Raw genomic sequence first — 23,801 nt, 5'->3', positions numbered from 1 at the left:
ATTCAGTGATACCCTAAGCCCGTTACTGATAGAAGCTGCTATCTAAATAATTAAAAAGAGCAGTCTGAAAAACTATTAGGAAGAGAAACTGGGACACTTGCCTACACAGGAAAGAGGTAGAAAAGTCATGTCACTTTTATTAGTATGGTCAGTGTAAGTCAAGATTTTAACAAACATCTTAATCCTCACAACATCCCTGTGAGGTAGGTAAGTCATTATTTTGTTACCTACTAGTATTACTCCAAGTGCAGTACCCTCCCTAAAAGAACAACTTTTCATTAGGGATAATTTTGTTAATATCATTCATGTGTAAATGTGTGGGCTACTATTTTCATTGTCGTATACTTTGATTCATGCAATAAGAATTCCCCAGCAAAGTTTACTGAGACCAAATCCGACGTAAGTATATGTGGAGAGCTATTATCAAAGCAAACCCCCGGTGAATCTTTTTCTGGTAAAGTATCATTGACTTTTGTGTGACACAGTACTCCTCTTATCTGCTCACAGTGCACGCAGTGTTTCACTCACGTTCGTCTGTCCATTCTTCAGTGATTTAGCACGGGGTGGCGCGCACTGTGGCAACAGAAGGTGATGCAGTAAATCAAACTGTTAGCAGTGTGGTACACGGCAGTGAACTGTGCTTTGTGCCAGTCACCAAACAGATTGCTTTCAGCTTCAATTCAAAATCCAAGGGGAACTATTTACTGAGATGTAAACACAAAAGTGAATGGAGATAAATTAAAAAGAAAAAATTTCCCACTGCACAGTCCTAATTTTTTTCTTCTTCACCTCTGAACTGCAGTAGGAAGAAAGAAGGGTCTTAAAAGGACACAATACTATGAGAACTATGAAAATCTCAGTCATTTACGTTGCAGGCCAAGGACACATGCTTACAAGGCAGCTAATGTCACTGCAAAAAACACATTTTTTTTTTCTGTGTGCCAATATGACTTACTAGGAAAAGAAATATTCTTAGGCACCCAATTTCTCTTAGATAAAAATCTAAAGCATATTTCTATTGTTAAAAAGTCTACTTGTCTAGTATTTTTCACGGCTGTGTTACCTTGCAATACCTTACTATTAGGAAATTGCCGTTACATGGGACCGAGATGTCCACCCGACAGAGCACACAGCTGGCCGAGCCTAGACCTGGGTTTGAGTCCTGGGCCACATCTGGGGAGCACCACGCCCAGGGGAAGCCTCGATGAGTGGGGAAGCAGGTCTGGGGTGTCTCCTCTCTGTCTCTCCCTTTCTCCTTAAACCCACTATCCAAAAGAGGGAAGAAAAGTCTATTGGGAGCAGCAGAATCATGCAGGCCTGAAGCCTCCAGAAAAGCCCTGGAAGCAAATAAATACACATACGTATTTCATTGCATATAATAAAGCAAATAAATACATATACATATTTCATTGCATATAATTAAGCAAATAAATACATACATATTTCACTGCATATAATGAAGCGGTAAATTTGCACAGGTCAATTGTGTAATTTGCAACAACTTAGGGAGCAGAGTCAACTTAAAATCTGCTGCCGTATTTATAATACTTTGCAAGTGGTTAAAGTCATTTGTTGTTAAAAAGAAAAAAACACACACATGGCACAAAGTGCAAGAACCGGCATTAAGGATCCAGGTTCCAGCCCCCGGCTCCCCACCTGCAGGGGAGTCGCTTCACAGGCGGTGAAGCAGGTCTGCAGGTGTCTTTCTCTCCCCCTCTCTGTCTTCCCTTCCTCTCTCCGTTTCTCTCTGTCCCATCCAACAAGGAAGACATCAATAACAATAATAACTACAACAAGGGCAACAAAAAGGGAAAATAAATATTAAAAGAAATTAAAAAAAAAAAAAACTCAGAAAAACATTCCCAAATTATTTTCAAGAACCGTTGCTAGGCAGATCAACAGGTCTCAATCAAGCTGACTATCTGAGGGGCACATCAGAGCCATAGTGAATCCAGAGCACACTTTGCATCACAGTGAGGCGAGGCAGACACATACCTAGTCATGTGTATTTTCAAGTATTAAATTTAGATAAATACTGATTTGTACCCTGGCTTTATTTGGATATCCAAAGCGGGGGAAGAAATAGGATTCGAATGAGTATTTTCCTAGACTCAAAACACAGAACTATGTATAAAAAAAAAAAAAAGCCAAAACACCTTTGAGGTACATATAGAAAAATACAAAGGCTACGATTTAAGTTTTATTTCAACTTAAAATGAGCTTGTATATAAAAAAAAATAACCCAGGATAGAGAAAAATGAGATGCAAACATTTTGCATAGATTCTCTATATAAAACATCTGCCCGGGGCCACACACAGGAAAATACACCTGAAACTAATATAGTTAAGTGACTTTCTTGGATACCAAGTTTATATAAAATAAAAGCCCTTCATCTGAGGGAGCATGGGCCGGAGGGAGAATGGTTGGGTTGACATCATTCTATATTTATTTCTCTGCTGCTCGAATATAAACCAATGATGACAAGAGAAGAAACTCTGGGGGTTTATTTAACAAAATTAAATTCACATTTCTGAGGCCGTCATAGTGCATCCAACGTCCGTCAATCTGGAAGGCCGCAGAGTAGTGATGCTCCACTTTGTTGAACAATGTGGCGCCTTCCAGCAAATACCTGCAAGGTCAGTTGCAAAGCAGAATTACAATGCTTTCTTATGATATTAACTGAAGAATAAAAAAATTGAGATTGTATTCTGGTCTCTCAGAAAGACAGCCATCTATATAAATCCAGTACTATAGTTGGCAATTTGGAGTAAAATGTTTTAAGAATTCTGAAAATGGATAAAGTTTAGGAATTAAAAAATAACAAAGTAACTTCTAACCTGTAAGATCTGAGTGAAAATCAAAACCACATCTAGTTGAAAGAAAACTAATTTCTATGCAGGTATTTTGGAGGTGGGGCAGGGAGGTGGGCGCGTGTGTGGGGTGGTGTCACGGCCCGCGGATTCCTGCTCCTTTTATCTGAATATGCAGAGGCCATGCAGCTCTGCTGGACCATCCATAGAGCCTCCCCTGACGCCATGAAGCTTCCATGTGCGGTCAGGGTTCAGGGTTCAAATCCCAGGCCTGGAACGTTACAGCACATGCTCTGCCATGCGACCAGTCTCCCTGGGTCCCACAGGACTCTTCTGTGACAATAGTGACAGCTGATGGTAAATGATGACTTCCTACTATAGACGTTCTTGAACATCTAGGACGGTGGCTCAGAGACAGTGCAGCCCTGCATGTGTGAGGTCTCGACTGTGATCTCTGGCATCACACATGCTAGAGTGACGCTCTCATTCTCTCTCTAAAGTAAGTTAACCAACTGGACCCAGAGATGGCACAGTGGCTAGAGATGGCACAGACCTGAGTGTGTGAGACCCGAGTTTGCCTCCCAGCCTTGCACATGTCAGAGAGATGTGCTTCTCTCCCTCCTGTCTTTATCATTAGTAAAGTTAAAAAAAAAAAAAGGATTAAATGAACAAATAAATCCTAAAAAAAAAAATTATTATAGATAGCTTTGACTTAAAAAATAAGAAAAGCCAACATTTAATGTGGTTTACTGTGTCTGGTACTATTCTAAACAGTTTTTTTTTTTCCTTCTCTAACAATGAATCCTGGCTAGGCCAGATAGAAATTAAGGAGGGGAGAGGGAAGACAAGAGGGGGAAAGATAATTATAGACCTGCTTCACCACTTGTGAAGTGTCCTGCCTCTAGGTGAGGAGTGGGGGACTTGAACCCCGGTCCTTGCTCATGGTAATACGTGCACTTAACCGGGTGTACCACCGCCTGCCCCCCATCCTAGACACTTTACATGTGCTATCTTATTAAATCCCCATAATAAAAATGCCAGATACGTACTGTCATACCAGTTTTATAAATGAGAAAACTGATGTGTAAGCTTACTAGCAAGGTCACAGAGTGTATAAAAGCTAAGACAGGATTTGAACTCAATTCTATGCATCTGACAGCTGCAAGTACTTATTACATATAATAAGTACTACATATAGTGACTGGCTCCCTGTAGTAAATTCTAATAGTATTTGAGAATATGCATTTAGAAATAGCTATTATTTTTTCAACAATCTTTCCTTAACGGGTATTCAAACTCATGATAGAGGGTGGGGTTAGATGATAATGGTTATGCAAAGAGACTCTTTCTCATGCCTGAGGCTCCAGAGTCTTAGGTTCAGTCCCCCACACCACAACAACCCAGAGCTGTGCAGTGTTCTGGTGTTTAGGGAAAAAAATCAATCACGATAGAGTAACAGCAAGATAGAAATCTGTGTCCTGGGAGGCTGGGCAGTAAAGACCCAGACTTACATACACAAACTCCTGAATTTGATTCCTGCTGTCCCATAAGCAAGCCAAAGTGATACTCTGGTTCTCTCTCCCTCTCTCCTTTTTTCTATTTTGTTTTATTTGTTTATTATTGGAAAAGACAGGAGGGGGGGAGAGAGAGAGAGAGAGATGGAGAAAGCCAGACATCACTCTGTACACCTGCTGCCATGGACTGAACTCGGGACTTCATGCTTGACAGTCTAATGCTTTATCCACTGTGCCACCTCCCAGACCACTCTCCCTCTCTCCTTAAAACATAAATATTGGGGGAGTCGGGCGGTAGCGCAGCGGGTTAAGCGCAGGTGGCGCAAAGCACAAGGACCAGCATAAGGATCCCGGTTGGAACCCCGGCTCCCCACCTGCAGGGGAGTCACTTCACAGGCGGTGAAGCAGGTCTGCAGGTGTCTGTCTTTCTCTCCTCCTCTCTGTCTTCCCCTCCCTCTCTCCATTTCTCTCTGTCCTATCCAACAACGACGACAACAACAATAATAACTACAACAATAAGATAACAAGGGCAACAAAAGGGAATAAATAAATAAATATTTTTAAAAAAAAACAAATATTGGGCAGGGGTAGATAGCATAATGGTTATGCAAACAGACTCCCATGCCTGAGGCTCCAAAGTCCCAGGTTCAATCCCCTGCACCACCATAAACCAGAGCTGAACAGTGCTCTGGTAAAACAAAACAAGTAAATATTAAGATTTTATATATATATATATAATTATTTTGCTAGTTTTACAGAAGATAATTATATTATTATAATTATATTATATATATAATATATATATATAATTGTTTTGCTAGTTTTACAGAAGAAGCGTAAAACTCTACTTACTTGTGGTCAGATAAGTCCAGGTGATAGGGAACATATGCTAAATCTTCCGATCTCCAGTGCTGCATATTGAGGACAACAAAAGGGGGCGCTCCGTGGCAGAACACTCGCTGGGAAAATTCTCTTAACCCACCACACCTACAATTGAAATTGGTTGTGCACTTTATTTACTTATTTTTTTTACCAGAGCACAGCTCAGCTCTGGCTTAAGGTGGTGCAGGGTATTGAACCTGGAACTTTGGAGCCTCAGGCATGACAGTCTCTTTGCATAACTATTATGCTATCTACCCCTGGACTTTATTACAAATAGGATAAATATGCCACTTATCGGTTCTGCAATTTCATAATAAGCACAATTACTGTTTTAGATATAGCAATGCATTACCATATTAATACCGTGTACACCTATTTAAGCAGTGAGATTCTGTAATAGAAATACTTCTAGGGGGGCCAGGCGGTAGCGCAGTGAGTTAAGCACACATGGTGCAAAGTACAAGGACCAGGGTAAGGAAGCCCAAGGACCGGCGTAGGATCCTGGTTCAGCCCCCAGCTCCCCACCTGCAGGGGAGTCACTTCACAGGCGGTGAAGCAGGTCTGCAGGCGTCTGTCTTTCTCTCCCCCCTTCTGTCTTCCCTTCCTCTCTCCATTTCTCTCTGTCCTATCCAACAACAATATAACAATATTAACAACAAGGGCAACAAAAATGGGAAAGATAGCCTCCAGGAGCAGTGGATTTGTGGTGCAGGCACCAAGCCCCAGCGATAACCCTGGAGGCAAAAAACAAACAAAAAAACTTCTAAATCTCTAGAAAAGGTTATTAATTTTTAAAATAAATTTGTTTTCTTTGTTAAATGCACTTTTTAGTTTTTATGAGAAAAAGCAAGCCAAACTAGAGCAGTGGTCAGCTCTGGTATATGGTAATGCTGGCGACTGAACCTCGTCATTTGAGGCCACTGGCGTGTCAACCCTCTGCTCTGAAGTAGAGCCATCTCCCCAGTCCTTACATTAGCCATTTTCCATCTAGGTTCAGACAAGCCTGGAGTCTGTCAAATTCACATAAAAGCTTCCATTTGCAGGTAAGCTTTCTTTTCTCTAAACTGATTTCCAAAGGTGAGTAACAATAGAGGAAAAATGTGAATCTTAAGTCTCTTTAGTCTGGATAACATTTACTGATTGCTTTATTTTGCCGCCAAGGTGAAAGTTTCCTGCATAGTAACAGTTAGCAAGAAGCATATGGCTGAGAATACAGCAACACAGCTCTACAGTAAAAGCTCAACTCAGGACACAGGGACACAGAGTTGTGGTTGGACAAACATTACTGAGGCGAGTTCATCTGAAAAACGTTCGTTCCAGTCTGTTAACAAAACACATTAATTCACTATCTGGATTGAAGTATGATTACCTTACTCTTCGCTTTCTTTATTGGTAACTACCTACTAGTAACATCATCCTTTCCCCCCCCACACTTTATTATCTTTATTGGATTGAGACAGCCAGAAATCGAGAGGAAAGGGGGAGATAGAGAGGGAGAGAGACAGAGAGACACCTGCAGCCCTGCTTCACCCCTTGCAAAGCTTCCCCCTGCAGGTGGGGACCGGGGGCTCGAACCTGGGTGTTGTAACATGTGCTCAACCAGGTGTGCCAAGACCTGGCCCCATCCTTCTTCTAAACATCAATTACTACTCATGAAATACTATCGGTTAAGAAATTACAGTGAGATTGAGATAAATATGTTCTGGCCCTCTGCACTTGTTTGTATCACTGTGCTATTCTCACTCTGGCTGCATTTTACCCCCTCTCCTGTGTGAGAAGTGCAGGGAAAACTCCCGTTAACCGACGGTCCAGTTTGCTGGGCTCTGTTACCAAGGTTTATGACCTCATGGGCGGCTAGGGCGAGGAGGCACTTGCTGGCATTCAGTGACGGTAGTGTTACATTCTGCGCGGTGGCATCTGCCAAGGACAAAGTAGCGTGGTGAGCAGACACTCAGTAGGATTCCAAAGCGCTAGGCATCCTGAGCTCCTGAGTCAACGTCCACGGCCTGTCGACCCAGGTCTGCTTTCACGCACCACAGAAATAGGACTTTCATCTCCAGTGTCTTATCACAGACTCACCCATGTTCTTCACACAGTTCGCTCCTAGAGCAGAACAGCTCATCCACGGCCAGCCGGATCAAGTTTCCGTGTGGAATCTCCTGTGGAGGACTACAATTGCAAAATACATGTGACAACCGTTTGCCTAGTTTACAGACAAATAAGTTAAGAGCACGAATAAACGCTACAGGTCAATTCTCAGCACATCAAGTATAGCTGGTTTTCATCTTTGTGTCTTTTTAAGGTGGTGCTGACAGAGGAACTCAGGGTTTTATGTTTAGGTGACACTGCTAAGTGACCCCGCCAGACTTTTCATTCCCTCCCTTCCTCCTTTCCTTCCTTCCTTCCTCTTTATCTAAAGTTAGAGAGGAAAGCAGAGTTAGGAGAGACCCAGCCACTCATGGAGTTTCCCCAGGACTGTCCAAAGTGTTTCCACGTGATGCCAGGGCTCAAACCCGGCGCTCATGCCCGGCAAGGTCTGGTTCCTCCTCTCACCTTTGTACTTCTTACAGAGAGTACAGAAACCAGTTGAAATCAAGAAATGCTAATATACTAAGTTTTCAAAAAACAAGTTTTCCTGTGAAATGAATCCTGTGAAATAATTCTTATTAAAAAAACAAAAACAAAAACAAAACACTTAGCGGTTCAATGGAGAGGATTCTGGTCCTGGCACAAGAAAGTAGGGCCCAGAGTCAGAAGAGTAACTGATTAGCAACACAGCTATTCTTTTTTTAAAATTTTTCAATTTTTTTAAATATTTGTTTTCCCTTTTGTTGCCCTTTTTTTAAAAATTGTTGTAGTTATTGATGTCGTCATTGCTGGATAGGACAGAGAGAAATGGAGAGAGGAGGGGAAGACAGACAGACACCTGCAGACCTGCTTCACCACCTGTGAAGCGACTCCCCTGCAGGTGGGGAGCCCGGGGCTCGAACTGCGATCCTTACCGGGATCCTTACTCCGGTCCTTGCGCTTGACGCCACCTGTGCTTAACCCGCTGCGCTACCGCCCATCTCCGGCAGCACAGCTATTCTTAAGGTATGTGATTGGTGCTCTTAGCTGATACGATTTAAAAAGGAGTTTTCATATGCATTTGAGGTTGCCTTCAATATAGACTTAAATAAGCAGTGAAAAAGCTACAGAGTCTGACGAGAAACAAAATATCACCATTAATGGAATTAATACAATACTAATACAATAGCTTAAGCAGTATCAATGTAAGGTGGATACAATACATAAGCATATCTAAAACACTAGTTTTTAAAGCAAGCAGCAGAGGTCAGTGAGGCAGGCACCTGGTGGAGATTCAGGCTCCTCACACACCAAGTGCAGCACTACAGCACCGGGCCGCCCTGCAAGAGCTGGCCGGGAGTGTTCAGCGCATGTGTGTGTCTCTCTCTGTGTGTATGCACGTAGATGTACACATTTATATGTAAGACTGATTTCTGACACGCTCTTGAGTCCAGCAGGATTTAATACTTCTGTTGTTATTATTGTGCTATTGCTGACACTTTGCCATTCCGGGCAGACTACTTCAGATAGACACACAGAGAACCAGAGCTTCCCCCAGTGCAGTGGTGGCTGGCTTTGAACCTGGGCTGCATAGGTCAGCCTAGGCACCTTAGCAGATGAGGTGCCTGTCCTGGTCCATTTCAATAAAAATAGGGCAATTTCAAAATCAAAATCAGCGATACAGGAAAATGAACACATTGTCAGACTGTAAAAAGAATGAGCTATCTTAAGCTTTCCACAAGGAGCAAGAGGTCCCATTATCAGACTAGATATGCTGTAAAGAAACGTGACATTTAGGGTTGGGGAAAGGAGAGAATTCAGCTTGCGGGGCAGGAGGTTCTGGGTTTAAGCCCTGGCTCCACATGGAGCGTCTGGGATGGGAAGGCAGTGTCCTGTGGCGTCTTCCCTCTGTCTCCCCCTCTCCTGTATCTCTACCAAAAGAGAGTAAGTAAGAAACTGGGCTAGGGAGACTGCTCAGCAATACTGCCCGTACACGTACACGAGGCCCTGGATTCACTCCCTCGTGCTGCATAAAAATAAACAAATAGAAAAGTAAACTTAGGGGAGTCGGGCGGTGGCGCAGTGGGTTAAGCGCAGGTGGCACAAAGCACAAGGACCGGCGTAAGGATCCCGGTTCGAGCCCCCGGCTCCCCACCTGCAGGGGAGTCGCTTCACGGGTAGTAAAGCAGGTCTGCAGGTGTCTGTCTTTCTCTCCCCCTCTCTCTCTGTCTTCCCCTCCTCTCTCCATTTCTCTCTGTCCTATCCAACAACAAAAGCAACGTCAACAATGGCAATAATAACCGCAACGAGGCTGCAACAACTAGGGCAACAAAAAGGGGGAAAAATGGCCTCCAGGAGCGGTGGATTCATGCAGGCACCGAACCCAGCAATAACCCTGGAGGAGAAAAAAAAAAGAAAAGTAAACTTAGATTCGCCTTGTCCAAAGGGAACAATCTATTGCAATTTTTATAGACCACCGGTCCAAATACACTTTCCGACAGCCATGTTTTTGAGCTGTTTCTGTCTCGCTTATTCTTCCCTGTTATATAGTCCATGTCCCTGGGGTGCTCTAATGCTTCCCAACATTCCTTGCGGACTTGCCAGTTTGGCCTTCTTGTTATTTACCAGTGAGTATGCCTGCCTTTCCTCTGAAATCCAGAACACTTAGCAGGCCACTGAAGTTTAAGTCAGTGGTGAGAGCTCCTCTCTGCTGGGGTTAAGATCACAGTTGGAAGATTTCCATTCATAATTTTATCCTGATAATGAACTGAAGAAGTACTTAAAATTTTTTTTTATATTTATTTATTTATTCCCTTTTTTGTTGCCCTTGTTTTACTGTTGTAGTTATTATTGTTGTTGTTGTTGTTGGATAGGACAGAGAGAAAATGGAGAGAGGAGGGGAAGACAGAGAGGGGGAGAGAAAGACAGACACCTGCAGACCTGCTTCACTGCCTGTGAAGCAACATCCCTGCAGGTGGGGAGCCGGGGGCTCGAACGGGATCTTAATATTTCAATTTTTTTTTTAAATGTAGAACTAGCCTACCTTACAGGGATCCACTCAAGGGGGGGGACATATTCTGATATATCATTGTGTCTTCAATAGGTTACATCAGTGACACAAGGAATACTTATCTAGGCAGATGAGATTAGTCAACTTAGAGCAAAACCATCTACACAACAGCTCATTACTTTGCACGTGAAAGAGTTCGTCAGATTTGTAAATTCCAAGATGTTTAGATGTGATCTTAGACATACCCACTAGAGAACTGCATTTGTGTGGTTGCTTTATATGTATTTACAGAGGGCCTATACTTCACATAAATTTTTTTTCAGAAGCATTTCTACTTTAAGGTTCACTTTTAAAAGCACGGCTTTAAAGTGGTCACTTACTTTATGCTAATTGTGCGCTGCTGGTCTTCGTGAACACGGGTTGGGCATCGCCAGTTGGAACAGTAACTCTCTTGGATAGTAGCCATGAGATTTTCAAGATTTTTGGTGAAATTATCATGTTCATTCCCAAACAAATCGATTATCAATGAAGCCTTATGAACTTCCGACTTGTATTGCTGTTTGGCCATCTTGTCCCAAATCCAAAGTAGCTTCACAGTTGTGAAACTGTAGGTGTCCATGAGATAAAGAAAACAGTCTACAAACTCCCTGCCCAAATGGAGAGAGAGCTCCCTGGGGAAATTCTCGTTCTCATTAAGGATGACATACAGTAACATCAAGAACCCATCTATAGTGCAGGTATTTTTCAGTCGTATTTCAACATACAGGGGTGTACAGGATACTGCTTTGCGGCCAGCTTTGATAGTAAAAACTCCTCCCCAAGGAAGAACAGACCTCCAAAATGAGCCGTCTTGGTTATAGTTATTCTTAATTGATGCTTTGATCTCTTCAAACAATGTCTTCATCCTGCATTTTTAAAAGTTTAAGACAGAACGTGAGAATCTGTGACTGTGCCAAGCACATATGATTTGCATAAATGAAAAGCTAAATATTCACTTTAAGTCTGATTACATTTAACAATTTTTTCTAACAATTTAAACTAGATATCCAATATATTTTCACAACAGAAGCCATGTTGTTAAGATAGGATTGTAAACCTGATAAATGTCCTAATTCCCCTTCTCTGCATGTTTTAGGAATAAACAGGAGTCTTCCCTATTTAAATTGGCACCTACCCTTCCTCCAGTATAAGGACAATTAAGTCACTGACAATTTACAGTCACTGACAGGGCAGAAGTAGTTAGCATAATGGTTACGCAGAGACTCTCATGCCTGAGGCTCCAAAGTCTCAAGTCCCAGGTTCAATCCCCTGTACCACCATATGCCAGAGCTGAGCAGTGCTCTGGTAAAAAAAAAAAGTCTTACAATATTATAGTAAACATGTTTGTGTCATGTGACTTGTAAAGCATGTAAAGCAAAATTAAGAAAAGGCTGGTTAAGCACATGTGGCGCAAAGCTCAAGGACCCGGGTTCGAGCCCCCAGCTCCCTACCTGCAGAGGAGTCGCTTCACAGGCGGTGAAGCAGGTCTGCAGGTGTCTGTCTTTCTCTCCCCCTCTCTGTCTTCCCCACCTCTCTCCATTTCTCTCTGTCCTATCCAACAACAATGACATCAGCAACAACAATAATAACCAAAAGGGCAACAAAAGGGAGGAAAATGGCCTCTAGGAGCAGTAGATTCATGGTGCAGGCACCCAGCTCCAGCAATAACCCTGGAGGCAAAAAAAAAAAAAAAAAGGTTAAAGAGTGAGACTATAATGAAAATGAATTGAAAAGCTTGCTTTACCTTACTGGAGACAAAAACACTATGGGGCTTTCGAAAGTTATTGCTAAGTATATTTTTATGGAAAAAAAAAAAAAAGGCAAAGACCTGAACAGGAATAGAGAAATCAGTGACAGACGTCAGTGTCTCATTATATCAAGGGCCACATCCTTCCAAGCACAACATGAATACAACACTAAATACTGCAAACCTATGTATCTTATTTGGGTCAGGAGCCAAGTTCAGATGGACTTTGCAATATTAGCATGTTAAAAAAATTCAGTTCTAGGATAGTTAAACACTAAACACACACGCGTATGTGCACACAGTGTATTTCAGCTTGAGCAAGATGCTGTTAGACTCGTATCATATTCGATACTATATTTAGTCTAGAGAGTAAATGTTTTTATGTAGTCAGTAACTTGTTGACAGCAAGAAAACCAGAACATTTAGGAAAGCCAACTCAATTCCTTACAGGAACTGATGCATGTCTGTGGCATATTTTCAGAGACTGCTGAGCATGTATTTACTCTAAAAAAGGAAGATCATCTTCTTTGTGGCTTCTGTTGCATTTTAAGGAGCTTTGTAGTAAGGCTTCTAAAAGTCTGAGTTCAGATTTTTTTTTTCTTTTTTACTAGAGCACTCACTGCTCAGCTCTGGCTTATGGTAGTACAGAGGACTGAACCTGGGACTTTGGAGCCTCAGGCTTTAAAGTCTCTTTGCAAAAACACCCCGCTCCTGAGTTCAAATTCTTAAAACAACACATTGGAATGGCGCTGTAGTCTTTTTTTCCCCCCCAAACTACCTTTTGCACGTGACCAAATGAAGAGTCACAAACAATACCTCTGTAAAGTAGCTGTAATTGCTATAGCTTACGTAAAACAAAACCAACTTCTTTTAGCCTTTTAGTTTCACCATTAGCACGATTTGTTCCCCCCAAAGCTATAATAAACCTGCATTTTAATTTTATTTTTTTAACATTTTCTTTATATTTTGGATAGAGACAGAGAGACATGGAGAAGACAGCAAGGAAAAGACAGAGAGACCCCTGCATCCCTGCTTCACCACTGGCAAAGCTTCCCCCCCTACACCCCTGCAAGTGTGTGTGTGTGGGGCTCGAACCCGGGTCCCGGCACACTGGAATGTGAGCGCTTAAGCAGGTGCGCCCCCCACCCCACCCGGCCCCACAATCTCGGGTTTCGGGCGGACGGACGCACAGACGGCTGCACAGAGCAGCTCCGGACACACAGACGGCTGCACTGAGCAGCTCCGGACACACAGACGGCTGCACAGAGCAGCTCCGGACACACAGACGGCTGCACAGAGCAGCTCCGGACACACAGACGGCTGCACAGAGCAGCTCCGGACACACAGACGGCTGCACAGAGCAGCTCCGGACACACAGACGGCTGCACAGAGCAGCTCCGGACACACAGACGGCTGCACTGAGCGGCTCCGGACACACAGACGGCTGCACAGAGCGGCTCCGGACACACAGACGGCTGCACTGAGCGGCTCCGGACACACAGACGGCTGCACAGAGCGGCTCCGGACACACAGACGGCTGCACTGAGCGGCTCCGGACACACAGACGGCTGCACTGAGCAGCTCCGGACACACAGACGGCTGCACTGAGCGGCTCCGGACACACAGACGGCTGCACTGAGCGGCTCCGGACACACAGACGGCTGCACAGAGCGGCTCCGGACACACAGACGGCTGCACTGAGCAGCTCCGGACACACAGACGGCTGCACTGAGCGGCTCCGGACACACAGACGGCTGCACTGAGCAGCTCCGGACACACAGACGGCTGCACTGAGCAGCTCCGGACACACAGACGGCTGCACTGAGCAGCTCCGGACACACAGACGGCTGCACTGAGCAGCTCCGGACACACAGACGGCTGCACAGAGCAGCTCCGGACACACAGACGGCTGCACAGAGCAGCTCCGGACACACAGACGGCTGCACTGAGCAGCTCCGGACACACAGACGGCTGCACTGAGCAGCTCCGGGCACACAGACGGCTGCACTGAGCAGCTCCGGGCCAGGCGGTGCTGGTGACACGGTGCTGGTGACACGGTGCTGGTGACAGGGTGCTGGTGACACGGTACCTAGACGCGCGCAGGCCTCCGTGCTCCTCGGCCACACGGTCGCCGCCTTTCTCCTACGGCCATGGGCCATCGCCCGGCGGACGGCTGTCTGAGCTCCATGCTGCGGGGACAAGCGGCTGAGCGGGCAGCGAGGGCGGCACCCACCCGCACCCGCAGCCTGGACGCAAACCCGGGGGTGGGGTGCGGCGGGCAGGGGAGAGGGGAGGGAGCGAGCACCCCGGGTGCGGCGGGCGGGGGAGAGGAGAGGAGAGGAGGGGAGGGAGCGAGCACCCCGGGTGCGGCGGGCGGGGCAGGGGCGGGGAGCCAGGTCCCGGGCCGGCGGCCTCCCGCGAGTTCCGGGCGCGGGTCCGAGCGGCGTACCTCCCCGGGGACCGAGAGCCGCCGGTGCCGCCCCCGTCATGGAGCTCATGGAGCCTCACCGACCGGTGCCGCCGCCTCCCGGGCCTGAGCGCTGGGCTCCGCCACGGCCGCCATCGCAGCCGCCGCAGCGCCCCCGCCGAGCCGACCGAGCCCGCAGCCAGCACGGCGTGGCGGGGCGGGGCGGGGCGGGGCGGGGCGTGGCGTGGCGTGGCGGGGCGTGTCATAGCGTGGCGTGGCGTGGCGTGGCGTGGCGTGTCATAGCGGGGCGGGGCGGGGCGTGTCATAGAGGGGCGTGGCGTGGCGTGGCGGGGCGTGTCATAGCGGGGCGGGGCGTGGCGGGGCGGAAGCTGCTTATTACGGTGGCCCGGCCGCACCTCCGGCCCCTCCCCGCTACGCCCCCTCCCCCCTGCGCCCCCTCCCCCGGGGGCCGGCCCCCCTGCTGGAGTGCGCTACTGCGCAGGCGCGAGCTGGCGCGAGCTCCACGCGTGTGCGACCGTCGGCCGTGTCACAGAGCCCGCGTTCACCAATGGGAACTCCAAGCAGGGGCGGAGGGCGGGGCCTCTCGGAGAGCGGCGGGGCTGTCCTGATAGGCTGAGCCGGGGCCGCCGGAAGTGGGCGGGGCGACCGAGCGGGGAAGGCCATCGCAAGAAGAGGGGGCGGTAGAGTGGGCGGGACTGACTGCGAGAGGTGGGCGGGGCGACGGGCCGGGGCGGGGCCGCGTGCAGGGGGCGGGGCGACCGGGTGGGAAAGGCCGGCGCAAGAAGAGGGGGCGGTCCTGCGGGCGAGACTGGGCAGGAAGTGGGCGGGGCGATGGGTCGCCAGGGGCAGCCGGAAGTGGGCGGGGCGATGGGCGGCCAGGGGCAGCCGGAAGTGGGCGGGGTTCACACCTTGGCGGCTACGTGTTAGCGAGCTTGCTGGGCTGTTGGGAGGTCGGTGCTGCTCTCAGCACTTGGTAGTTTGCTGCCAGGCCTGGGCCCAACTTCTGGCGCTAGAAGACGCAGAAGCGCTGCTGGCGTGGTGACTGTGCCCTCACCTAGACTCTGCGTGTACATACACACACGGGAACACGTGGCCATGCACCTAGACTCTGCGTGTACATGCACACACGGGAACACGTGGCCATGCACCTAGACTCTGCGTGTACATGCACACACGGGAACACGTGGCCATGCACCTAGACTCTGCGTGTACATGCACACACGGGAACACGTGGCCATGCACCTAGACTCTGCGTGTACATGCACACACGGGAACACGTGGCCATGCACCTAGACTCTGCGTGTACATGCACACACGGGAACACGTGGCCATGCACCTAGACTCTGCGTGTACATGCACACACGGGAACACGTGGCCATCCACCTAGACTCTGCGTGTACATGCACACACGGGAACACGTGGCCATCCACCTAGACTCTGCGTGTACATGCACACACGGGAACACGTGGCCATCCACCTAGACTCTGCGTGTACATGCACACACGGGAACACGTGGCCATCCACCTAGACTCTGCGTGTACATGCACACACGGGAACACGTGGCCATCCGGGGCGCACGTGGCCTGGGCTGCAGATGCCGAGGCTCGGGGCCCAGCCGCTGCTCTGCCCAGCAGACTCCTGCTTCCTCTCTCTCTCTCTCTCTCTCTCTCCCCCCCTCCGCAAACACATCCCTCTTTTGAGGACGTCTGCATCTGCAGCACTTGCCACAGGGATAGTTTTCCTTCTCCCCAGGACAGTTGCTCCTTCGCTGCAGGAAAAGATGGAGCCCTCTTCTGCGGCAGTGTGGGCAGGCCCTCGTCTTAGGGCTGCGTGTGCGTTTCCCGGCAGGGTTCTCATCACAGGGGCTTGGTACCTGCAGGATGATTTTTTTTTTTTTAAATACTGGTCATCTCTGGTTATGGTGGTGCGGGGGAATTGAACCTGCGAGTTGGGTTTCGCGTAACCATTATGGTATCTACCCTCGCCCTGCATGATGAGTCTTGTTTCCCGCTGGCCGTGTTTTTTTGTTTGTTTTTCTTTTCACTTTTGACAGAGGTTGAGACAATTTTTTTATATTTATTTATTCCTTTTTTTTTGTCCTTGTTTTATTGTTGTAGTTATGATTGGTGTCTTCGTTGTTGGATGGGACAGAGAGAAATGGAGAGAGGAGGGGAAGACAGAGAGGGGGAGAGAAAGACAGACACCTGCAGACCTGCTTCACCGCCTGTGAAGCGACCCCCCTGCAGGTGGGGAGCCGGGGCTCGAACCGGGATCCTGACTCCGGTCCTTGTGCTTTGTGCCACGTGCGCTTAACCCATTACGCTACCGCCCGACTCCCAAATCGTGAGTTTTTTGACAGCTCAGCAGTTCCACACCACACACAACATTAAAGCTGTGACTCCCCCCAACTCTGACAACAAACCCCGTAATCAGCACCATGGTTCTCACCAAGTCTTAACGATAATTTGGTTGCTTTTTTTTTTAAAGTTCCTTTATTTCAAATCTCTATCTTCCACATATGAGCAAAACTATCCTGTAGTAATCTCTCACTTCTTTGTTCATTTCCCTAAATATAATCACCTCCAGTCCCATTCATTTTGCCCTGTAGGACACAATATTGTCTTTTTAACTGCAGAGCAGTATTCCAGTGAATACATGCCCCATAACTTCTCCATCCAGTTTCCTTTCAGTGGACATTTAGGTTACTTCCACTCTTGGCTATTTGTCAATAATGAATTCATAAACAAGCCTCTTTAAATGAATATTTTCTTAGACTGGGGAGACAGCACAATGGTTATGCAAAAGGAATTGCATGCCTGAGGCTCTGAATGGCCAGGTTCAATCCCCAGCACCTCCTTAAGCCAGAGGCAGATCAGTACACTGGTTGTTTTTTTCTCACTCTGATTAAGATAAACAAAATATTAAAAAATTTTATTTATTCCCTTTTGTTTCCCTTGTTTTTATTGTTGTAGTTATTGATGTCATTGTTGTTGGATAGGATGGAGAGAAATGGAGAGAAGAGGGGAAGACAGAGAGGGGGAGAGAAAGACAGACACCTGCAGACCTGCTTCACTGCCTGTGAAGCGACTCCCCTGCAGGTGGGGAGCCGGGGCTCAAACCGGTGTCCTTATGCTGGCCCTTGCACTTGGAGCCACTTGCGCGTAACCCACTGCTACTGCCCGAATCCCTCTACTAGACTTTTTTATAGCATGGTTGCTGGATGCCAAGTATGAGTGTTCCAGGAACCAGCACCAGGTGAGAGTTCTAAGTCATTTTTTAATCTGTCATCAGAAGCCATTCAGTTCCAATACCTTGTCTGCTAGGGGCAAGGCATCAACACTAGCCATATTCAAGGGTAAGGAATCAGACTTCACTTTTGAATAAGAGGAGCTTCAGAGGAGCTGTGGGTATGTTTCTCAAACAGCACACTTATGTAAGCGGCTCCCTGTTCCGGAGGAAAAGCTTCTAGCTGCCCAGCTCATGTTCATGGCAGGACCTCTGCCCCAAGCGTGACCACTATCCTGATTGCTAACAGCAGAGACTAATGCTGCCAATTGTATACTTTATGCACACAGAATGATATGAGGATTATTTTGTGCGTGTCTAGCCATGTCCTCTCAACACTGTTAGTATCACTTATCTTGTTCTATGCTGATTTTTCTTATCACATTTCTATATTCTGTTTTGGAAAGCTTTTAGTCCAGTTGGATAGATATTTGGGTAGCTTTCAGTTTTGGGCCAATAAGAAAAATTCTGATATGAAATTCTATTTCAGGTACGTTGTCGCCTAAGTGTAGAATGCACACATCCATATATGTGTATTTAGTTGAGCAAACACATTAGGAGGTTTAGAATTTATTATGCTCAACATTAGTAGACTCTGCCTCCTGCAATGAGTAATAATGAACATGCTTTCTTAAGACAAGGTTTTATGCTGAAGCCACCACACAAGATCCTCTTTTGGAACCTGTTAGCAATGGCTTCCTCAGACAACGAGACTCATGATTGACAGACGACTGAGTTCAGCTGGTCCCATTGACCAGAATGTGATTTCTCTAGCTTTCTGTCTTGTCGCATGGTCAGTGAACAGGCAGACCCGCACAGCCCTCTGTGACCCAGCCTCAGAAGTCCACCTCAGTCTTTAGAGACATAAGTGGGTGATAAACATCATGGATAAATCATTGCTTATTAACTTTTTTTTAGTTATGGCACTGTGGGCACTACAAATCTACCTCTTCTGCTTGCCTTCCTCCAAAGCCCCCTTTTTTTCTTTCTATAATACTTGATAAGACAGAGAGAAATTGAGAAGAGGAAGGGATAGAGAGGGAGAAAGATAGACACCTGCAGACCTGCTTCACTGCCCGTGCAGCACCCCCACCCCATGCAGGTGGAGCCTGGGGGCTTGGGTCCAGTGTCCTATGCGGACTCAACCGTATGCATCACCATCTTGCTCCTGCACTGATATTTTTTACAGCTCCCCCCCACTACCTCCTTTATTCTAATGGAGACAGAAACAGAGAGGAAGAAAAAGAAGCACCTGCAGCTTTGTTCCAGTGCTTGTGAAGCTCTTCCCGCGCAGGTGGGGACAGGTGCTTGAATCTCGGTCTCCCTGCATGATAACTCTACACCCTTTTGGGGGCTCCACCACCCAGCCCTACACTGCTCTCTGGAGAAAGGTCTTCATGAAGCTTTGGGCCTTGACTCTCAGCTAGGAACCAGAATTTCAGTGTGGCTCCCAGCACTCTAGCCAATAAGTGCCTACATTCTGCACACAGCTGAGATGACGGTTTATGCTGAGCGCCTGGTCTCTGTCTGGGACGATGGGATTTGGCCAGTTGGTGACCAGTCCTCAGTACCCATCGGGGGCGCTGAGAGTCCCTCATAGAACATGCTTCACGCGAGTTCCCATAACTCACCAGGGGAAGAATTAGGCACGTCCTTGGACTCTGCTGCTACAGGAGTCTTGGAACCGTGTGCCTGCCTCCCTCTAAACTTCTCCTCATGCGTCTTTTTCCTTTTGTTGATCTTATTTTCTCTCCCTGTGCTGTCATAACATAAAACTTTGCCATGAATATGGCAGGAGACTGAGTCCCGTGAGTTGTAAGAATGATTGTGGTCATTCAACACAGTAAGCTATAACATCGTGTAAGATGGCTCATCCTTCCATGTTGATATGCTGTATATAATATAGTTTAATGTAATATACATGCTTGGATGTCCTGTGCCTTTCTGTACACATTTTAGAACGATCTTGCTTATGGCTACCAAGCACACTCGTCGGGATTTTGATAGGAGTTACGTGAAAGAATTGCACCTTTACAATACTTAGTCTTTTTACTACATGAGAATAATATGCTTCCTAGTTACTTATGTCTTCTTTGATTTGTTTAAAATTGAGAGAGGTTATTTATTTATGGGGGGAGGAGTGAGAGGGAGAGCCAGTGTCTGTCAGCAGGAGGTGAAAGCTGAGGCCTCGTGCTTGGTAGACCTGCTGTATCCACTCAGCCATTTCCTGAGCCTTTTTGGTTTATTCTGTCAGCTTTTACGATTTACAGGATACTGGGAGTCAGCACACATTTGGACAGACTTCCACTAAAAGATATTCGGTTCTCTTTGAAGCAGTTGTAAAAGGTAGTTGCCTTTTAGGACTCGGTGACCACTAACGTGTGGTCTTTCAGAGGCCTTCAGTTTGTGGAGGTCTTTCAAAAGGGAAGGGGTCTCCACTCTGGGCATGGCTCCTGGGCTTGGGGAAACTCCAGCAGTTGATCTTTACCAGAGTAGTTCTTTGTTTCTTTGCAGAGTCTCTCTGTAGTTCTATGCATACGACTTAGTATTTGACAAAAACTCAGGGGTCTGCAGACTTCTGAATATTTTTGCTTAGTCAGCTTTCTTCATCCTAATGCTCTGCATTGAAATGCTTGGCTCCCCTGCAGGTAGGGAGCTGGGGATTCGAACTGGGATCCTTACGCTGGTCCTTGAGCTTTGCACCACATGCGCTTAACCTGCTGCGCCACCACCTGACTCCCTACTCTGATATATTCTATGCTGGGTATTGAACTTGGGATCTGACCTTTTGGGCTGTAAGACCAGTGTTTAATCACACTGATTCTCTGGGCTGGGCAGGAGTATAGAACATGGTTTTATGCTACATGAAATGTTACTAAAGATCATTTTTTTTCAAGTAGTGCTTTAAAACTAAAATGATTTATACTTTGACCAGTCTAGTTATTTGTTAATAAAATTGAGCAAATTCACTGGCAAAAATCACAAAATTCTGGGCCAGCTTTCACTTCATCAAGTCATGAATGTGTTTTACTTTCCTAGAAAACTATGCCTTTTACTTTTTGATTTTTTTGGTTTATGACCAGTGATTTAATATTGACTTACAAAAATTACATGTCAACAGGGGTATAATTCCACACCATTTCCACCCCCAGAATTCTGAATCCTGGCTCTCCCCATTGTAGTCCACCACGGTTCTCCCAAGACGGCAGCCATGGGTCAACTACCATCTCTACAACTCTCCGTCTGCACCTGCACATAATCGCTGCCTTTCCCTTCCAGCCCAGTCCTCTCTTCCCCTCCAAGCCACTCATGATCCTGTTACTACATCCAAATGTCCTTCCCTCCTTTCTCCTCTCTCTGGGTCCTGATGGAGCTGGAATTCAAAGCTCTCTTCTTCCTCCTATCACTTCTCCCCCTCTGGGAGTATGGATCAAACTTGTTTTTGGGGTGCGGAAGGTGGGAGTTCTGGCTTCTGTAATTGCTTCTCTGCTCAACATGGGGATTTTTGCTGTTCGCGTATTAATTTTGAGCTTTACAATGTAGTATATGCTCCATTATTTGTGTACTCACCCTAGTACTTATTTCTGAGAAAATACCCTTTACTTGAAAACACCCTTAGCTTATTTTGTGATTCAGGAGGATTTTATTTTTTTCTTTTATTTCAAATATTTAGTTATTTATGTGTGAGGGAAAGAGAGGAAGGTGAGAGGGAGAGAGTACAAGAGCATTATTCTGGCACGTGTAGTGCTGGGAATCAAACTTGGGACTCCAGGCCCATCTCCCCTAGTCACCAGAAGACTTTTGTTTCCAACTGAAGTTTTTCTTCTTCTTTTTTTTTTTTTTACTTAAAATCTGGGGTTTTATTTTATTTTTTAGTTATAAAATAAAAATACCAACAAGACCTTATGATAAGAGGAGTACAATTCCACACAATTTCCACCACCAGAGTTCCGTTTCTGCCCCCCCCCCCAGCTTCCCTATTCTTTATCCCTCTGGGAATATGGACCCAGGGTCATTGTGGGCTGCAGAAGGTGGAAGGTCTGGCTTCTGTAATGGCTTCTCTGCTGGACATGGGTGTTGGCAGGTGAATCCACACCCCCAGGCTGTTTCTGTCTTTCCCTAGTGGGGCAGGGCTCTGCGGAGGGGAGATTCCAGGACACATCATGGGTGAGGTCGTCTCCCCAGGGAAGTTAGGTTGGCATGATGGTAGCATCTGCAACTTGGTGGTTGAAAAGCATTAAGATATAAAGCAGCTTCAAATCGATGGGGTTTACAGTCAACAATATGTATACCCATTTCCCATATTAGGGAGCTACTCTCTTCCCTGTTCCAGCTTTTGGTTCCTTTCCAGCAATGACATCATCTCCCCAGACAATAACTTGGATCCGCCTGCACATCAGATTTCAGGCTCAGACAAAAAAAAAACAACAAAAAAACAAAACACAACACAAAACTGTATAGCCACAGGCCCTTTGGAATAGAACTAAAATCTGCCCACTAGCTGTCTACTAAATGGAGGACCCCGCAACTCTTCATCTGCACTAGTCCAGCCTTTAGGTCTATAATTGTTCAACAATTTGTTTGGCTTTGTTTGTTAACTTTTTTTTTTCAGTCACCACGTTCCAGATGCCAGCATGATGCCAAACAAACTTCCCTGGACAGACAACCCCACTAATGTGTCCTGGAGCTCCACTTCCCCAGAGCCCTGCCCCACTAGGGAAAGAGAGAGACAGGCTGGGAGTATGGATCCACCTGCCAACATCCATGTTCAGCAGGGAAGCAATGACAGAAGCCAGACCTTCCACCTTCTGCATCCCACAATGACCCTGGGTCCATGCTCCCAGAGGGATAGAGAATAGGAAAGCTGTCAGGGGAGGGGATGGGATATGGAGTTCTGGTGGTGGGAATTGCATGGAGTTGTACCCCTCTTATCCTATGGTTTTGTCAATGTTTCCTTTTTATAAATGAAAAAAAAGGGAAAAAAAAGGTATAAAGCAGATCAAATTGTTAATAATCAGGAAACTAAAGGCAAGAATATAGCAGATGAGATTTGGGGTTTTAATTCTGGAAAAAGCTAGTAGGTCTAATTTAAGTATATTCCAAGGGGCCCATGACTTTACAAATTTTTGCCGTGGCCCAACAGCTAACACGCAGGTGGGCTAAAGGTATTTTCTGAGGAGACCTGGTCAGAGTTGGAAATGGGACTAGAAAGCTGGACCAGGGCAGAGTTTGGGGCCTGAGTGCCTCTAGGTGGCAGTATAGCACCATCAAAGAAGCTCGCAGAAATTTCAGCTACAATGGCATGACTGGTGTCCTCCATCTACAACAATGACCTTCATTTGCCAGTGATAGCTTCTCCTTTCATTACTCCCCCCTTGACCCAGTCTTGAGACATTTGCTCACTAATTATCTTTGACATCAAACTGAAATTTGTAAAACACCAAGTTTTACTTACTGCTGAGTACTAGATCAGGTTTAGGTATAATTTTAGTAGCTAATTTTTTTTTAAATGATCATAGCATATAGCTAGTCTGGAATATTAAGAACTCCTGTTCATGGAATTACTAGAGTGCCTAGGGTAGAAGTGAAGGGTTGCATAACACTTCAAATTAGCACCAGAAGTACATATTTACAATCTATAGGTAGCACTTACTGTTATTCCTCAGTTAGCAGATTGCTAACTTATCTTGGGCATTTCTGTGTTTTGCAGTTATTGGAAATTATTTTTTATTTTTTTAATATTTATTATTTTCCCTTTTGTTGCCCCCTTTTAAAAATTGTTGTTGTAGTTATTATTGTTGTTGATGTCATTGTTGGATAGGGCAGAGAGAAATGGAGAGAGGAGGGGAAGACAGAGAGGGGGAGAGAAAGACAGAAACCTGCAGACCTGTTTCACTGCCTGTGAAGCGACTCCCCTGCAGGTGGGGAGCCGGGGGCTCGAACTGGGATCCTTACGCCGGTCCTTGCGCTTCGCGCCACGTGCGCTTAGAAATTCTTTTATGAAGACAAGTTAAAGAC

The 23,801-nt window shown here is 46.3% G+C and overlaps 1 protein-coding gene across 3 annotated transcripts; it reads right to left on the bottom strand.

Annotated features, from left to right (window-relative positions):
• Nucleotides 1-113: 113 nt before the first annotated feature.
• Nucleotides 114-14,680, bottom strand: C16H14orf28 (chromosome 16 C14orf28 homolog). 3 transcript variants are annotated; one of them, XM_060175568.1, is made up of 7 exons: nt 14,520-14,680; nt 14,160-14,259; nt 10,665-11,189; nt 7,287-7,376; nt 5,178-5,312; nt 2,528-2,630; nt 114-573 (listed from the first exon to the last, which is right to left on the bottom strand). In XM_060175568.1, the coding sequence occupies exons 3-7, from the start codon at nt 11,186-11,188 to the stop codon at nt 502-504; spliced, it is 924 nt and encodes a 307-aa protein (XP_060031551.1). In that variant the 5' UTR covers nt 11,189; nt 14,160-14,259; nt 14,520-14,680; the 3' UTR covers nt 114-501. The 3 variants fall into 3 exon arrangements, with proteins under 3 accessions (XP_060031551.1, XP_060031550.1, XP_060031552.1); XM_060175567.1 differs by having other exon boundaries at nt 114-2,630; XM_060175569.1 differs by lacking the exons at nt 114-573; nt 2,528-2,630; nt 5,178-5,312 and adding an exon at nt 6,346-7,124.
• Between the last annotated feature and the right edge of the window lie 9,121 nt (nt 14,681-23,801).

Source organism: Erinaceus europaeus, chromosome 16 (assembly GCF_950295315.1).
Source record: "Erinaceus europaeus chromosome 16, mEriEur2.1, whole genome shotgun sequence".
Lineage (NCBI taxonomy): Eukaryota > Metazoa > Chordata > Mammalia > Eulipotyphla > Erinaceidae > Erinaceus > Erinaceus europaeus.
The sequence above is the reverse complement of the archived record's forward strand: the minus strand, read 5'-3'. Positions and strand labels throughout refer to the sequence as shown.

Bases quoted from the DNA above. Each gene is read 5' to 3' on its own strand.
- C16H14orf28 (XM_060175567.1), bottom strand. From the start codon at position 11,188: ATGAAGACATTGTTTGAAGAGATCAAAGCATCAATTAAGAATAACTAT. The intron at 5,313-7,286 runs GTGAGTCTGTGA...TTTCAATTGTAG, and splicing joins GAACTGTGTGAAGAACATGG to GTGTGGTGGGTTAAGAGAAT. The intron at 2,631-5,177 runs GTAAGTAGAGTT...CTGACCTTGCAG, and splicing joins CTGGACTTATCTGACCACAA to GTATTTGCTGGAAGGCGCCA.